The following is a 12,376-nucleotide window of genomic DNA, read 5'->3' as shown; positions in this document are numbered from 1 at the left end:
TACCTCTCTGCCTACTTGTGATCTCTGTCAAATAAATAAATAAAATCTAAAAAAAAAAAAAGAAAGAAAGAAAAAGAAAATAGATGCAGGAAAATTTTAAAAATAAATAAATAAACATTAATTAATTTAAACAACAACAATAACAAAATAGCAGATGAACAAAACCCAGCCAGATCACAAAGCCCGCATGGTGTCACTGTCTGATGGACCCAAACAAAGGAGAAGTCCATGAGCAGGAATAAGTACTCACTAGAAATATGGGGCTGGGGATGCGGGGGAAAGGGGGCTGTGGGACAAGAGCAGCTGAGCCTGGAGGCGTTCATCCACTCCAACAGTGGGCAAAGCCTGGAGCCTTGTGGAGTCTCAGAAACATCCACCCAAAGACGCCAGAGATGAGGGAAGAGAAGGGTCAGACACAAGTGGGGGAGGAAAACAGGGCCAGAAGATCTTAACAATCTCAGAAACTAGGTCTCCTACTTTTTTAATAAGAAACGACAGGAATGAGAATTCTGAAATTAATTAAAATCACCCTGACCCACATCTCTTTCTAAAATTTAAGGAAAATATATTTTATCTAAAAAGAGCCATAATAGGACGCCTAGGTGGCTCAGTCGGTTGAGCCACTACTTTTGGCTCAGGTCATGATCCCAGAGTCCTGGGATCAAGTGCCACATGGGGCTCCTTACTTGGTGGGAGCCTGCTTCTCCCTCTGCCTGCTTTGCCTGCCACTCCCCCTGCTTGTGCACATTCTCTCTGACAAATAAATAAATAAAATCTTTAAAAAGAGCAATAGCGAAGTATCAAAGTCAAATCCCTATTAAATCATACCAAAAAAGAGAATAAGGAGAGTAACGTTCCCTACAGATAATGAGAGCCACTAGAAAAGATGTAACCACAAGACAGACCTAAACTGTACCCTTCCATTTCAAAACAAGCTACCTTTCTTCTCGTTAATTAAGAAAATAATGGGACACACGGCCGGCTCGGTCAGTGGAGCATAGGACTCTTGACCTCAGGGCTGTGAGTTCAAGCCTCATGTTGGGTGTAGAAATTATGTAAAATCTTAAAAAATAATATGTAAGATACATATATGATAAATGATATGTACAAAACAACAATATAAATTTGAAAAAACTCTGAAATGAGGTCACAGAACGAGGGAGAGAGAACGGTGCAAATGAGCAGAACAGACCTGTCTTAGGGAAAAGAGAGGGCGGAAAGGAGAGCAATCTTGGACTCAAGAAGAAAGTAGTATCAAAAAGGATTCAAAAGAAAGTGACACTCTTAACTTAGCAATTTTATCTGCATTTCAGAAATGTCCTCAAAGGAATAATCACGGATGTTGTGAAAAGATGTGTGTGCTATCACTGCAGTATTTTTAGTGGTCCCCATCCCCAGATGAAAATAACTTTCTGAAACTATAACTACAAAACCCTTTACCTGTTGAAGTATTTATCTGTTTTCCCAATTTGACCTTGGTTTTCTAAATAAACTGGGGTCTTAAAATAAGGCACCTTATAAGGATCCATGGCCTACTATCAGATCAATGGCAGTTCATTAAAAGCGTCATTATTGTTCTGCTGCTTAAGAATGAAGCGTGTTCAGGGGCACCTACGTGCTCAGTCAGTTGAGCGTCTGACTCTTGGTTTCGGCTCAGGTCATGATCTCAGGGTTCTGGGACTGATCCCTGTGTCAGGCTCCACACTCACTGGCGGGGATCGTTTGAGGATTCTCTCCCTCTCTGCCTTGCCACCCCATGTTTACATGCTCGCACGCTTGCTCTATCAGATAAATAGAGCAATCTAAAAGAAAAAGAATGAAATACATTCATTAAAATGACCATTTATCATTGAACAGAGTGCAAGAGAACTTACTTTGATGTATCCAAATGTTGGCAGGGCTTGGTTGGATAATTTCCTTGGCATATCTATTTCTAGATTAACATGGTGTCTATCAGGACAGATCCTTTTGTCTCTGAAAAAAAAGTAACTGGATTTTAAAAACAAAAATAAGACAGTAATTTTTAACATGAATTTTAAACTATTCCTCAGGAAAATGAATCTATAATTGAAATCAGAGGACCTTCACTCTAAATAATTTAAAGTAACCATATGAAATAATTCAGATGACACAACATGCACATTAGTGAAAAGAGGTCCTAAAATTTAATTAACACGAAATAAACTTAAAGAGTTACTCCATCATTTCTCTAGACATTCTGTAAATGAACAAAATGTACTTGAAAACAAAGACTCCGAATCAGAAATTTATCACAACCCAAAACAAAGTCTAATAATTAACATCTAAACCAGAAGTCATTCTGTAACCCAAACTGAGAAATAAAGCTTTGGTTTCAAAAGTCAATAGCATAAATTTATATGTTAATAAAAATATTAAAAAAATTTTTTAAAAGTCAATAGCATAATCAAAATCACTACTAATAACCTCTTTAATGTACCATAGTTCAAAAAGTTCATGTCAATAGTTATTTTAAGATGAAACTCAATGTACTCGATACACATCAGACATCTCCTACCCAGTCCCTGTGATCACTGATCAAGTATCGGCATCGTGTCTGCATCAGTGAGAAGGCCCCCATGACTGCTGATATCCATGCTCTCCAAACTGATTTACAGCATCAACACATGTGCTCTCAAAAGCCAGGTAATGTTTCTGAGGAAACTGACAAGCCTATTCCAAAATGCACATGGAGATACTGCTGACTTAAATAACCAGAACAACCCTGATGAAGAGCGAAGTTGAAGAACTCACATACCAGCTTCCAGGACTCACTAGAATACAAGCTACAGTGAGAAAATGCAGTACCAGCGTAAGGACAAAGAGACCAATAGAACACAGAGAGTCCAAAAGTGGACCACACACTATCATCTGGTTTATGTCCAAGGCACCAACTCAGGGAGAACTCAGCGACATTTTAAATAAAGTATACTGGAACAAGTGACTATCCACACAGGAAAAAGTAATCCTTGCCCCATATCTCACACTCTACACAAACATTAACTCAACCTAGATTACACACTTAAGTGTGAAAACAGTCTATAAAACTTCCAGAAGAAAATACAGAAGAGTGTCTTCACGACCTAGAGATCAGCAAGTATTTCTCACCTAAGGACACAAAATAACAGCAACCAGAATATACTTCATCAAAATTAAAAGGTCTGTTCATCAAAAGACTCATAAGGGTGAAAAGGCAAGCCATGGACTGGGAAGAGATCTTCTCAAGGCACACCTCTGACAAAGCAGTTATATCTAGAATGAATAAAGTACGCCAACCAACCAGGAAGAAAAAGGGTAACACCCGATAATTTCAAAAATGGGCAAAAGACCTCAACAAGCACTTTAAAGAGGATGGTCAAATGTCCCACAGGCATGTGAAAAAATACTATTATATTAATTACTCGGGAAACACAGATGGAAACCACGGTGTGCCGCTACGCCCCCAGGACCACTCTGTCGGGGAGGGTGTGGAGCCATGCATCTCTGTCACCTGCTGCTGATGGGACTGTGAAACAGTCACACACCTCCGAAAGGTTACATGTGTGCTCACCCTGTGGCCCAGCAACCCCACACCAAAGTCTACACCCCAAGGAAACAGGTGTACGTTTCCGCAAAAAGACACAGCAGCTTCATCCGTAATAGCCAAAAGCTGGAAACAATTCACAGGCCCATCAACGGAGACTGGAAACATACACTGTGTTCTATGTATGCAACACAATCCCGCGCCACTAAGTAGACAGGTAAATTAATCGATCCAAAGCACGGAGGACCATAGAGGAATGTCGCAGACAGTAAGTTGAACAAACAACTCCATTTACATAATGTTGGGAAACGAGCAAAGTTCATCAGCATGGATAGTGGGGGGCGGTTACTTCTGGGGGGCAGACTGGGAAGGAGTCCCCCAGAGGTGGGCAGCAGTGTACATCCTGTGTACACACGGAAAAGTCATCCAGCAATAAACATATCACTGTGCACTTTACTGTACATTCCAATTTTTCAAATTAACATATAATGTATTATTTGCCCCAGGGGTACAGGTCTGGGAATCATCAGGCTTGTTACCTTCCAGTTTTTAAAAAAATGACTGGCTTACTTGCAAAAACCAAATGCCTTAAGATATGGACAGAGAGGCCTTCTGGCTTTTTTATCTTCCTTGGCTTCCAGAACCCCCGCAGTAAACTCATACAGCTCCGATGGGATCTCGGCACCCGCCCGCTCCAGGTAGCGCAGGACGCCGACCGCGTGGCACGCGCTCCTCTCCGTCAGCAGCAAGACGGATTTGGTCTTCTTATCTGCCTGTTCTGCAGGAGAACCCTTAAAATCGGGGGGTGAAGGAAGGCAACAGGTCATCCACCCCAGTCTAAATGACAAAAGTTTGTGGATTCTGAATTTGTCATTGCGCAGAAAATACCGGCAGAATATTTAAAGATCATGAAAGTTCATCAAACCTGCTCGGCGGAACTCTGAAAATGATCCGATATGCAGTACAGGCGTCCACCAAAAATTTTGGGGGAGGAAGGAAAGCTGAAGTGAATCACACACGTGGCGTCGGTGATGGCCAAGAGCGGTATGCAGTCATCCGTCAAGGCTGGACAGAAGGGTCCAAGAGTCACAAAGGAGGCTGCGGCCTTCCCGCACTTACTACAGAGCAATTCCATGAACTAGACTTCAACACCGTTCTCTACTGCATCTCACTTTTTAGATGCCAACAAACTTCTTCCTCATTTTTTTTCCCCCAAAACACCACAGCCCAGTGATGAGGTTCCAGAGAAAAGTGGCCTCCCTAATTTTAGCTTGGAAAATGCTTCTTTCTATGACAAATCTAGGCTGTCCATCAATATTTCACTTCTTTTATACATTCTGACTTTTCGATCTCTAACATTGCACTTTACAATCATCTGTGACAGATTTCATCGCAGGCACACACACATTCATGTTCCGGCTGGAACCCCGGGGTGAAGGCCTACACTCACGGCTGCTACACTCGGAGGTCCGCAGGGCCCTGCCTTTGCCTCAACACCAAAATCTTGGCAGAGCTTAACCTTCATTTTGAAATTAACATTTCTAATAAATTCTCAGTAAATCTGGGAAATGATGAGAAATTTGGACATGAGCTATAACAAACAAATGGAAGACATGATTCCTATTAGCTCAGCCTTCTCTAAATGGAAGTAGAAATTAAAACACTTACCTAAGACAATGTGAGAGCCAGAACTTAACTTCTTCTTCCACTGTTCTAAAACACTTTTTAAATTAAAAACCACTTCTTTATGCATTTTCAAGCAAAATATTGAACTGCTTTCTATTACCTAAAGATGAAACCAAATAGGCCAGTTCAGAGTCAGGAACATAAGCTTGAAATTAATTGTTCCATCAACAATTATCAGTATAAGACATTTAAAATTATCTGTGATGGTATTACCTCATTGATCTACAACTTTTAAGAACAAGATGATTGTAAACGGAAACAAATATATTTCTAAAATTCTATAGTTTGTTTCTAAACACTTGCTCAAATGAAGCCAACGTTTTGCTACAACCATTTTCCTTCCTTTTCAAAAACGCTTGCACCCACACATGTGTATGCATACGCACGTATACACACACCCAACTTTTGTGCCAGCATGCCCCAGGCAGTCACCTCCACTTCATCTTCGCTAAAAGGTGGCTGTACTACTGATTTATGTATTTTTTATTTTTTTATAGAACCTTTTTTTCAAAAGATTTATTTGAGAGAGAGCGCACATGTGTTGGCGGTGGGGGGAGAGGGGCAAAGGGCAGAAGGACAGAGAGAATCTCACGCAGACTCCCCGGGAGCGTGGAGACTGACGCGGGGCTCGATCTCAGGACCCTGAGGTCAAGACCTGAGCCAAAACCAAGTTAGGCTGGAAGCCTAACTGACTGCACCACCCAGGAGGCCCTGCCTCTTACATTTTAATTTGTATTTGGCTTCATTTCTACATTTTACTATCCATGCAGATTTAGATTATTTAAACAAATCTGTCATCAGCTTAGTGGCTTTTCTGGCCACACAATCTATCTCTTCGTGTTACTGTTCTATGTTTTGAAACAGAGGATACAGAAGTCGCTGGCATTTCTTTATGAATGGGACTAATTCCGTGACAAAACACAAGGTACTGGCCTCCTTGGGGAACACCTGCTCGGCTCTCCCCCGAGGACAGGCCTCCCGCTGTCCTGTCTCATTGCTACGCATACTCCACAGCCCCGGTCTCTTCTGACTGACGATCAACTGCTAACGTCTTACCCCCTGTCAAATACTTAACTACCGGTAATTCTCTGATAATTTCGAGATTCCATCATGGTTTAAACAAACAGTAAGGGCACTGTATGGGCTCACCTTACACACGGTTTCTGTTTCAGCTACAGAACCAGTGAAGATCAAGGTCTTTTGTGCTTGACTTGGAATGAAATCTAGAGTCTGGAGTAAAGTAGAGGTTTTTTCACATTCTAGGCAAAGGTGCACTACCTGGTGATGAAATATAGCAACAACGTGGTTTTAAAAAACACATTCGAGGTGCACCAGTTTCACTTCTCATCGGTAAGTGAGATCTTAACGGAAAAGTGTACAGAAAATCAATATGGATTATTGTGCATGAGATTAAAGCTGTACTATTTTAGGAGGCGGCCATGAAACCAAGGCTCCTGGCTTTGTGTTCATCAGCCCCCACCTCCCATTCACCCATGAGCCTGTACCTGCTGGACGCTGCCGTAGAGAGCAGCCTCTTCCAGGGCCGTGACCACGATGTAGGGGTCGTTCATGAACTCCTTGACCAACAGCTCTATGTGTCCGCTCCAGTGAACGCCCACTGCAACAATCTGATGTGGTGCAGATTCCCTTTCTTCAATGTCAATATTTTTTTTAAAGTTATCCAGTATAGCAAACATCTAAAAAAATTAGTGGAATTAATCCCACTTTCATTTCAGAAGCGGATAGTCACTGGTTGACAGAACGTGACCGGTAAAGAACTGTACACTTTCTGTTGTCAGAGTGCGGGAAGGCCTTTCCAAACAAAAGAGAAAAACTAGAAGGAGAGAATGTTAAATATAAACATAATAAAACACAAACAATATCTGGGTGAATGTGTAACATATATAACGAAGCATTAACATCCTTATATTAAAAAGGTCTACAAACAGGCTACAAAAAAATGATCCTACCAACAGAAAATAAGCAAAGAAAATAAACACGCCACCCAGAGAAGAACTGTACCAGTGACCAGTACAAACGCTCGGCTTGACAAGTAATCAAGGAAATACAGGACGCTCACGCGAGATGCCACGTTTAACACGCTGACTGAAAACGAGAGCTGGCCTAAGGCTCTCCCCCTGCCCGGGGCGTGGGGCGTGGCAGCACGCTGTCCACGGGGGTCTCTGCTTTCAGAAAGGCAACTGCACGGTGCGGTATACTGGATATTAGCTTTGCAAATCAGAACCGAGGCTTTAGAGACATTCCTAAACCCTGCAGAGGCCCACACGGTCGGTAAGCGACAAAGCCTGGACTTGAACGTGGGGACGTCACTGCTGCCACATGAAATACTTGTGGTCATCCTGTTACACTGCGCCCAAGAAACGCCTTCCTGTAAGAGTTCATAGTCTGTGATCCATTAATCCCCTCCTAGAAATAGACCATAAGGGAAATGCGCAAAAAAGACCTATGTTCTTTAGAGACATACACACAAATGATGCCAAATGTCCAAAAATCGGACCATTTAAAAAAGTTATGTTATGCCCACAGGATTCCATACTGGCCTGTGGCCAGCGAAGAATCACACCGCAGGACACCGCTCTGACACCGCTTACTGAAAATGCAAGTTATGAGCTAGCCATAAAGTAAGGCCTGATGTTGTCAGTTCTGCAGATCAACTGGAATTAGAAAAGGGATTTAGAATTATAAATTACAACAGGTATTACAAACAGGGATTACTCCAAAACAGAAACAGTGATTACCTCCAAGGGTAACACAATAGATGTTGGGGCTTTTCAAGTATTTTTCTCTATACCCCAAATTTTCTAGAATAAAACTTACTGCTTCCATAATCATAAAAATATCAGTAATTTAGAAAACCTCACCAGAAAATTTTTGCTCTTCAAAGAGAACTTTAAAATTTGAGAAGGAGGAGGGATGCTGGGTGGCTCAGTCGTTAAGCACCTGCCTTTGGCTCAGGTCATGATCCAGGAGTCGTGGGACTGAGCCCATCAGGTGCCCTGGTCAGGGAGGAGCCTGCTTCTCCCTCTCCTTCCCACTCACTCATGCTCTCACTATCTCTGTCACTCACTCTCTCTCAAATAAATAAACAAAATCTTTTAAAAAAAAATTGGGGAAGGAAATTTCAGACAAACTCTCTTCAAAATTATAAAAGTCAAATGGAAAATCTCCAAGATTAACTGGCTCCCCCCACCACCACCAATAAACACGTCCTCTCCTGATTCCTAAAAGCAGGTTAAGTCCTAAGTCACATATACACTTATTTCTGAGTGATAATGACTTTGGATGGAGGCCACACTTACCTCCTCACTAGCTTCAGAGAACAGCACCTCTACCTCATCCAAGATGAGATGACAGAGTCTAAGAAATAACAAGCTCTGGTATCTGAGAAGTCTCAGGAGGCTGTGGGGTGTTGTAACGATGACCTCACCTACGTGTGGAAAGAGAAGATGATGAACATTCAGGTTTTCCACAGGTTTTCCCTCACGCTTCCTTTGCTAAGATGCCACATACTTCTAGACCTGAGGTCTAATGGGGCACAAAACGGTTTTTCTAGCTGGGGGGAGGGGTGCGGCCTGCCCGTCCAGGCCAACACCTGTCCTTATCTAACACCTGGGCTCCCACGGGTGTTTGTGCTCCTGAAAGGCAGGGGCTCGGTCGACATCTAATGAACAGGAGGTATTCGATAAACAGTGGGTAAAGGAGATCATGGCATTTTCTCAGTGGAACGGCTGTGAGCCAAGGTCCAAACTTCATCCTTCTGTGCCCGCCCGTAAGGGACAGTGAGGTCCCACCTGTAGCAGGACAGGTAACACCATCGCACAAGCCCATGTCCCGGTCAGCAGCGGCGCCCGCCTGGCAGGCCTCCACTGCCCGCTGCAGGGAAAACCAAACAGCTTGGAAAGGATGCTTACACCCCCTTGGAAGCTTCATGTTTTTGGCTTCATCTTTGTGGAGTCCGATTGTTAACAACATGGGATGAAGAGGCCTGGAGGACGTGCTATAGTCTTCCAGTAATTCAAAAATAAACTGAGCCTTTTTCCACCCAGGGCACACGATGACTGCCAGAGGCTGCAAAGACAAATTCACATAATTTGGGGCAAAAGTTAGGGATTGAGCCTAGTGTATGCTGAAGCATGCAGACCATCTCCTGGCACGGGGGAAGCACTACCTAACTCGTTTGCTATCGTCATTATCCTGGAGGTCAGAAAGGATATAATTTCATTAGAAGGGATTTAGACACACGGACTCAGATTCCTCTAGAGCTTACACCAATTAATATTCACGAATATTAATTCACTGTGTCTTTAAAAGACTCTCACAGGGTAGGACCTATTATTACCTCACAACGTCACAGATGTGGGGTGTAAGGCACAGAGAGGTAAAGTTAGTTGCCCAAGGCCGCACAGCTAATAGCTGGGAGCAACAGGATCTGAACCAGGCGGTCTGGCTCCGGGGCTCCTGCTCCCAGGGACCAGGCGAACTAACGGCCTCCTAAAAGGGGCTTTAGAAAAGGGCATCACTTCCTTAGGGGGTATCTGAGGGCAGACCGCACACCGTTATCTCCCGAGGGCGCACAGCCTGCCACACACCCTCCCAGTGCAGATCCAGGTGGGCGCCGGCTTCTGGGCACCCGGCCTAACAGCAGGCGGACCACAGGGATGCGGCGAAAGCAGAGGACACGAGAGGTAAGACCCGGACATCCTTTCTGGCCCAGCCTGGTTCTATCGCGACACAAGCAGCGGCTGGTCCACAGGGGTCAGTTGCTCACTGAGGGACGCAGATGGGAGGTCAGTACACAATAACCCAGCCGACCCAGATTTCCGAAGGGCAAGCACTAAAACCGCATGGCAGGAGGAGGAAAAGGAGCATCTCTCCTACACGCAACGCTGTCTTTTCTTCCTACGATCTGTCACCCGACAAAGATGGAGCTGTCCGCACCGTGTCCTCTGACACACGTCTGAGACAGAACTCTTCAACGTGGTTCGCCTGACAGCCCAGACCCCGCAGAGCAGGACTCGCTACCCACCATCACCTGACCCCACATCCCACTGCTCTCCTTTCCAGCACCCTTCACGACTCCCTGCAGACTCCCGCACACGGAAAGAATAAAGTAGGGTCGACAACAGTGTGGGCTGCTGTGAAATAATTAAAAGAACGGGGGACACAACAACAGAAAACTCTAAATTCTAATCCCACCTTGTCTCACCTGTCAGATGAAGCTAATTTTCTCACCCATGGAACAATAAAAACCGTACACGGCCTGACCATCTCCCAGGGTGACTGTCACAGAGGATTTATATCAGTAGAAGAAGTTTATAAGCTACATATTCATCCCAAATGCCAGAAACCTCTGGGCTCAGACGATGGCCACAAAGGAGGCTCAGGGGAAGAATCAGTGTCAGAGAATCAACGAGTCTGGTAAGTTCCTGTCTTGTCATGGAAACCAAATGTGTAATGGAACCCAAACTTCACCAAAGGTTCAGCGTAAAATTTAAAGATAAATATTTAGGCCACACTGTTGTGGAAACAAGACAGTCTTCAACTTACACCGTTTCTGCTTGGTAAAGACTTGTAGCAGCCCCCCATCTGCAGAATTGTAAGCACTGGTGGGAGGTAGAGCAGGGGACTGTTTCCACAGTGAGAGATGACCACCACGTCACAGCCCCGGGCTATGGGTGGCCAAGAGTAGGATTCTGCGTGGCTGGGTCCCGGGAACCTGTTTCTCTGAAGAGCCTGCAAAACAGCCCCCCAAAAAGCACGAATGAAGCACAGGAAACTAACACAAGCTCCATCTCTTTGTTCACCTCCCCTCCCACCCCAACAGCCACTACACACGGCTTATTCTGGTATTTTCTAAGACCTCACTTGACAAGTCCCTGTGTCTCTTCTCAGCACCAAACTCCTGCCCTAAGACGCTTGCTTTTCTAGGCTCCAAATTAAAACCAGGTGCCTAGAGCTCACCAGAGCAAGGACGTGGCTCCTCCCAATAATCTGTGAGTACATCAGGCTTTACTTACAAAGCTGGGTTTTTTTAAACATGCCTTTATTGGGGCACTTGGCTGGCTCAGTTAGAGGAGCCTTCAACTCTTCATCTTGGGGTCGTAAGTTTGAGCCCCACACTGGGTGTAGAGATTGCTTAAATAAACTTTAAAAAAAAAAAAGGTGCCTTTATTTATTTTTCTACGTAATGGTCACTAAAACCTCCCAAGTGTGGCAACAGAAAGAGTTCTCCAGCCACACTTGACCCTACGTTCCAAGAGGCTGAACTCATGAGCACAATTTGTGCATGACGTCCTCGTCCCCCAGCCCTGAGCCCCAGGAGCGGCGCAGACCACCGACTGGGTGTCCCTCATGCAGCCGTCACTCTGTGGCCTCCCAGCACTGTCCCTGCTGTCTGCAAGACTGGTCATCCTTCCTAGCTGACAGTCTTGCTCTGGTGGGGAACATACTTCCAGAGCGTCCTTCTTGAGTCAATTCTTGAGAGGCTCTTGCGAGTCTGAAAACATTTTCATTGCTAGTTTCCGGTGGACATCAAGATTGTGAAGAACTTTTCGCCAGAAAGTCAGAATTGGCGCCCCTCTGGTGTTACCGAAGGCAAGCCTGAAGCCATTCGTGCCTTGGGAAGCGCCCCCGATTGGAGTGATCCTGCCCCCTCTCTGTGCTGGGCTGTGGGAGGAGAACTCTCCTAATTTGTTCAGTCCTTCCATGAGGACTGGAAACCACTTGTGTGTTGCTCTTATAATTTTCTGCCCACTTCCTCTGCTCTTCTAAAAAATTGGGGCGCCTGGGTGGCTCAGTGGGTTAAAGCCTCTGCCTTCAGCTCGGGTCATAATTCCAGGGTCCTGGGATCAAGCCCCGCATCGGGCTCTCTGCTCAGCAGGGAGCCTGCTTCCCCCTCTCTCTCGGCCTGCCTGTCTGCCTACTTGTGATCTCTGTCAAATAAATAAAATCTTTAAAAAAAAAAAAATCCCCACTTCAGGGACTGGACCTTGAAATGACCCTCAAATTGTTTCCATTTCCATCTCTTCTGTTTGCTCTACTTTCTGATAGTTTCCATTTTCTCCCTCCAATCTGCTGGTTGGTTTCTAGCTCGACAGCATTCTGAAATTCCAAGAACCATTTTTATCC

General features: G+C 44.6%; 1 protein-coding gene across 1 annotated transcript in view; it reads right to left on the bottom strand.

The window, feature by feature from the left end:
- The window catches only part of LOC111161467 (tudor domain containing 12), a 67,425-nt gene that overhangs the window by 17,521 nt on the left and 37,528 nt on the right, over positions 1-12,376 (bottom strand). Inside the window, exons 14-22 of the mRNA XM_022525136.1 lie at positions 10,796-10,981; positions 9,160-9,316; positions 8,548-8,675; positions 6,733-6,924; positions 6,377-6,505; positions 5,210-5,327; positions 4,467-4,606; positions 4,112-4,332; positions 1,875-1,974 (exon numbers count right to left, since the gene is read on the bottom strand). Coding sequence (XP_022380844.1) covers positions 1,875-1,974; positions 4,112-4,332; positions 4,467-4,606; positions 5,210-5,327; positions 6,377-6,505; positions 6,733-6,924; positions 8,548-8,675; positions 9,160-9,316; positions 10,796-10,981 — 1,371 coding nt within the window. The remainder of the gene's footprint in view (positions 1-1,874; positions 1,975-4,111; positions 4,333-4,466; positions 4,607-5,209; positions 5,328-6,376; positions 6,506-6,732; positions 6,925-8,547; positions 8,676-9,159; positions 9,317-10,795; positions 10,982-12,376) is intronic.

This window comes from Enhydra lutris, unplaced genomic scaffold (genome assembly GCF_002288905.1).
Source record: "Enhydra lutris kenyoni isolate GAN:26980312 unplaced genomic scaffold, ASM228890v2 scaffoldscaffold85, whole genome shotgun sequence".
NCBI classification, from domain to species: Eukaryota; Metazoa; Chordata; class Mammalia; order Carnivora; family Mustelidae; genus Enhydra; species Enhydra lutris.
The sequence above is the reverse complement of the archived record's forward strand: the minus strand, read 5'-3'. Positions and strand labels throughout refer to the sequence as shown.